General features: G+C 39.9%; 1 protein-coding gene across 1 annotated transcript in view; it reads left to right on the forward strand.

Annotated features, from left to right (window-relative positions):
* The window catches only part of LOC117261815 (solute carrier family 23 member 2), an 83682-nt gene extending 77965 nt beyond the window's left edge, over positions 1-5717 (forward strand). The window contains exons 11-12 of the mRNA XM_033634332.2: positions 4305-4400; positions 4483-5717. Of these exons, the coding sequence (XP_033490223.1) occupies positions 4305-4400; positions 4483-4667 (281 nt within the window). The 3' untranslated portion in view covers positions 4668-5717. The remainder of the gene's footprint in view (positions 1-4304; positions 4401-4482) is intronic.
* Positions 5718-6000: the final 283 nt, after the last annotated feature.

Below are 6000 nucleotides of genomic sequence, written 5' to 3' on the forward strand. Positions count from 1 at the left end.
GTTAAAAAGAAGTAAAGGCATAGCATTAATCGTCACTGCGTTCTACTCATTTTTATCTCTTTACAGACACAGGATTGGATGTCTAATCTGTAGAACCTGTAGAATCTGGTTTTATTTTAAATTTTATTTTAACTTAAAATTAGAAGTACATTTAACCGACTGTGTCATATGATATCATCTCATATCGTTTGCAGGCCTCTGAATTGCATCAAAATGCAATGGTATTGAGACAGACTGTGTAATGTCATATTTTTTTTACCCTAATAATTATTTGTGAACTGGATTTTTATCCTGGCAGCTTTTAAAGAAGCTTTGAGAGGGAAAATGAGAGAAACTCAGAGGGCAAAATTCTCACACATCACCACCTGGGTTTAATCTGGGTTTAATCCGGGTTTAATCTGGGTTTAATCTGGGTTTAGTGGCACCTCCAGGTCAGGTGTATGTTCCAGTGTACACATACAGCAGTGGTTGTAGGTGAAAATCTGGCGGATTATGTCTTTGTCACTTAATTAGTGTCACAACTGGTTGGGCAGGTAGGTGTAGGAAACCAGTTGCAAACTGGGGAGGAAGAAAAGTGATGAAAATATTAAGACAAAATTGTAAAGTATTGTTTTGCCATCCAGGAAATTCTTCATTTTACACAACTATACAAACATATATGCAACAGGTAGACGCGAATTACGTTGATGAAACATTAATCCAACAGATGAAATTAGAGCTTGTGGAGCTTTTACAAACACAAGTCTGATCAATCAGATTTTAGGACCAATCAGAGATCAATCACAGACTATTAGCTGATGGCTGCTGAGTGTCTTTGAAGCCGCCTCCTATGAGGCACTATCGACCGCTCCTCTCTGCAGACATAAGACCTTGATCCCATGAGTCATGTCATGCGAATGTCTCCCAGGAAAGTGCTAATCCAGAGTTCAACACTGGGCATGAGGGCTTGTCTGGTTCTCTCAGGTCTAGGCTGCTTACCTCCCAATCCTCTTGGCTAACCCTCATGTCACTGGCTGTAATCTGCCCAGCTCAGATAAAGCACTCTTTCCCCCAGAGTTTTCCCAGCCTCAACACTCAGCCGATAGCTCCGCACAAGAGGAGGCCTGTCAGCGCTCGTTGTAAACACACTGCTGCTTCTCCAGACGTCTTTAGATGTACAGGCTGTGGGACTTAAAACCAACTCAGCGTGTGTCTTGAACTTTTGACTACTTCCTCTCTGGGCAGGATAGGTGTGTGGGTGTGTGTGTGTGTGTGTCCGTGTGTGTATGGACGTGTGTTGGGTTCGGGTTGTTTGAACAAGAGTGTGTTTGTTCGGAGTCAAACTGCGTCAGCCCAATTTTTGATAAAAATCTTTTCCTTTTGTACAACTTTACTGGGGCTGTTTCCACATGAGCCACATGTCACCACAAGAAGGGCCAGATCAGACTCAGGAAATCGGAGCGCCACGGTGGTCTGGTGATAACAGAGGTTGCTCCTCAGCCACCAAGCATCCGATAAAAATCCAAATATCTGGACATCTGTTGACCTGCAGTGCTGGATTAATGCTCTCTTTAACTCTGCCACGCCTGCTATGAGGTGTTTGAGGGCAGCTCAGTGCACCATATCAGTTCTCTTTAAATGTTAGTTTTATCTAATTAAACTAACGCCCAGTTCGTGTGCATGCACCAACTGTGCATGCACACTTTTTTAAGTGTCAAGGTAGGGCAAAATAAATGTGTGTAAGGAGTGTGTCACACCACAGAAAAATGTGTCATTAACCACACGGCCAAATCTGAAAAAATTGCAGAGTATGTAATATTAAGATTCAAAATCGTGAAACAATTCTCTGCTCCGAGACGCTGGGGGCGTGTCCGCTGAAGGAACTGAAACGGAGAAAGTGCTGCTTACTCTGGCTGCATTTCCCTTTTATTCAGATGACATTTCAGCCCTCGGGCCTTCTGCAAGATCAACTGTCATGATTGTTGATCATGACGCAGCCTAACTACTTTCAAGTCTTACCTATTCCTCATAATTCACTTCACCTCAGAAGTATCAGTAATACTTACACTAAGATCAACAAAGGCAGATAAAGAAGTTAACAGAGAAACATAAACCTACAAAATCCTGGTGGTACCCTGCCGTGCAGATAGTTTTATTTTACTTGGCCAGGTTTCAGAGATTTGTCTCTGAGATATCAGCCACCGCCCTGATACAGTGGAGGAGGGTGCAGTTTTGTTTGTGGTGATTACACAATTGAAAAATAACTGTTAGAAAGTGAGCTCCAGTGAAAACTGAGTTAAGTAGGCGTTTTGCTGCAGGTACTGGTGAGATATTAGCCCTTCTTAGACAAAGATGGTGCAGAGAAGTCCCGTCTTTATGCCCCCTTTGTGTTTTACACAACCAACCCAGGGCAGCATCATGCAGCTCCCATGTGTGATTTTAGACCGCATACCAGCATCACGGAATCAAAAAAGACGTGATTATAATGGTGTGAAATTCCTGCCGTGAGCAGGCAGTGTAGAACGGGCTAAATACGATCCAGGAAGTCCAGATTGAGCAGCCTTTTGTGTTGCCATCCCTGCTACAGCAGTGGAGTGGTTTTATTTATATGAATGAGTTTTTTTCAGGCAGTGTTAAAGTGACTCTAAATGTGGCCTCAGTGACACACTGTTTCTGAAAGGTCACTTTTTTAACACTGTGAGCACCCAGCACAGTATCCCAAAGTATTATATCTGTTCCTGGGGATTTCACACTGCTCAAATTATGTCCAACATTTGCTGCAAATGCAGGAAGCAGTGTGGCATTTATGTAGTGAGTGGAGAGTGAGTGTGTGAGCTTTCTTGTTGTGGAGACAGGAGTTTGTGCCGTACTACAGACCTGTAATTAACATTTGCCTTCTATAAACTGTTCCCACTTTACCTTTGTTTTTACCTGTGTTTTTGTTACCTAACTTTAACCATGCCTACACAGTTTATTCGGCAAAGCCAACATCTTTCCCTAACCTTGACTACACGGTAGTTACCATGCACAGGCATTCTAGAAAGTGAAAATTCAGTCAGTGGACATAATGTGGGACTTGCAGAAATGCCTTTCCTCTCTTCCATTCTGTCTCAGAGACGGGTATCTCAAAAAGTCAGTGCATGACACCAAAACTATCTCACTTCAGTTGGACTCAGTAGTTTTTAAAAATATATTTACCCAACTGTTTTTGCCCGAGATATTAGAGGTCTGACCTGGCCCATGCCTGAAAGGATAGAGACCTGAGACCAGGGACAGCCAAAAAAGACGAAGAAAGACAAAAATGTATTACACATCACATCTAGTCAGTATTTGTATGTTACAGATGTTTCCAAATTACGTTTGCTGAAAAGGGCAATGATTTTGTGCTCAAAATGTTTCTGTGACTGTACACAATCTGAAGTTGTTTCATTGAACATTACTGTGTAGGGAAATAAAGCTCAGTTGGTATTGAAATACATTGAAAATGTCCTCACAACTCTCACAAATTAAATATCCACAAAGTGTTATATTTCGTGAGCGCCATCGTTTTTATCAGTTGTTCCCAAACAAGGAGAGAGCGGATGTGGCTGCTTGGAGAAAAAGCGCCACAACCAGCGTCTTTTGTCAGAGCGCTCCAGCTTCTCTGTGCGGCAGCTGTACTGTCTCTCCTTCAGCTTCTGTCTTCCCCCGAGCTGTATGAAATGTCAGTCAGTAAAGACAGAAAAGCCCATTTGTAGGAGCAGATAGGCCGGACACTGAATGTTGCTGGTGAGTGTTGTGCTTTTATCCCCGTACAGTTTTTAAGCTTGTTGTTAACTATGTAATAAACCCTCAACGTAGTGTTACGTTTGCTGCCAAGCTAAAATTAATGTTAACATGTTGTCAGGTAGAGTTTGTCATTTAGTGTTTACAGCCCTGCTGATTATTTAACAGTTACAAAAAGTTTTGTGTCTACCAGTATATTTTTGAAAGATGACAGTGTTGCTTTTGAGTGGAAGGAATTAAGATTCAGAGTGTATGACTGGTTCAACACAGAGACATGAGTCGTCTTGTCAAGAAAGCCAGAAACAGGTTTGAGATCAGTCCAACAGATGGGCAGAGCTGGACTGTGTGGGGATTGGCTGTTATAGAGGATTTACTGTTAGACCCCTGTTGCTGTTGTTTCTAGGGCGCTTGTATTTCTCTCAGTCTTAACAAGCAGATCTTGAACCTGACCTCTGACCTCTGTGTTGAGCGGGTCAGAGCAAATAGCAGATTTATAGTTGTCTCATTGTTATTTCTCAGGCTGCTGGGTGATATTTCTTTACCCTCTTCTCTGTCTGAAGGAATTAAAGAGCTGGACCAAGTGATCGTCGTGCTCTTCACCACACACATGTTCATCGGAGGATTTTTTGGGTTTATCCTGGACAACACCATCCCAGGTATCACAGAATACATGTGTTAAGACTGAGAAGATATCAAACCAGCTACCACTACCACCAGACTGTGTCTTTTCTTTTTCAGGCACTGACAAAGAGCGGGGAATCAAAAGCTGGAGGGACAAGGTGCAACAGGGAAACAAAACCATGTGTGACCTGTCGTGCTATGACATCCCTTTCTGCAGCGGTGTTTTGAAACGGTTTAGGTGTTTCCAGTATCTGCCCTGCCTCCCTTCTTACAAGACCACCCAACAGGGTACATCCAATTAATGAAGTGTTAACTTTAAGGGCAGCACTGATGCTCGTCTATTAGTCTTAAAAAGCCAAACACTGGTCGAGGTTCTGGTACAACCCGGCTCCAAAACAGGTGCAACGCTGTGGAAAACAAAAGTAAAAACAGAATACATGGATTTGTAAATCCTTTTCTAAATATATTCAGTTGAACTCAGTACAAAGATATTTTATATTTAAACTGATAAACTTTGTTTTTTGTAAATCTCATTCTGAATTTGATGCTGCAACAGGTTATAACAAAGTTGGGACAGGAGTGTGTTCCTGGAAGAGTTATGAAATAAGAAAAACTGTTTTCCAGGCCTGGGAATGGTTTGGAATTAATGGAATGCTTTGGAAAAATATCCTTTTTTTATTTAAAATAAAAAATATTTGCTAATTTGCTTTCAGTAACATGTACTGTTGTAATAATCATATAAATCCATAGTCATTGAAAAAAAATAACAAATTCACTTGTTCAGAAGAATAAACAATAAAATAATATATGTCATTGTAACATAATAACAAAATGTACATATTAACTTTCTAATTGAGCGAGTGATGCACAGATTTTGAAATTATGGGCTGATACTGATACCAGTGTATAAAATAACAATAATAGCCGATACCAATGTTTTTATATTTGTGTTTCTTTTGATTGTTGTTGTTATTTATTCTGCTTTTGTTTCCAGAAACACTACACTATAAAAAAAACTAAATGAACATTTTTAAAGTCATTCAGTGCTTCATTACACTTCACACCTTTTAATGAGCACAAATTCAATAATACACATTTATGAAACAACCTTGAACATAACCTTCTGTCACATGAAAAACATCTTTAGGAAAATTAGCAAACAGCCTTTTACTACACATAATACACCATACATGTACTGTACCATACATGATAAAGTTTATCAGTTTGAGCATTAAATATTTTGTCTCTGTACTGTATTTAATTGAATATTGGTTGAAAAAAGATTGGCAAATCAACAGCGTCCCAACCTTTCTGGAATCAGGGTTGTAAATAAATCTAAACCTTATATCTTCTTTAGGACTCCTATTTCAATACGTTTGTCAGTAAAACACTGATTTCAAATTTATATGATTTGATTTCTACAACAAAGTTAAAGCACTGTGTCTCCTTACAGTTGGAATCCTCTTCACGTCATTTCTAGGTTAAGCAAACATTCGTAGTGCCTGAAGAGCAGCATGATACACTTCAGACCTTTCAAAGGCATTAATTAGACACTCCCTTAATGTGTGAAAGAGATTTTAAAGACAAAATATTTTAAATTGAAGGAGAAAAAAAAAAGTATTTCTTTAAAACATC

The sequence above is a fragment of the Epinephelus lanceolatus genome, chromosome 5 (assembly GCF_041903045.1).
Source record: "Epinephelus lanceolatus isolate andai-2023 chromosome 5, ASM4190304v1, whole genome shotgun sequence".
NCBI classification, from domain to species: Eukaryota; Metazoa; Chordata; class Actinopteri; order Perciformes; family Serranidae; genus Epinephelus; species Epinephelus lanceolatus.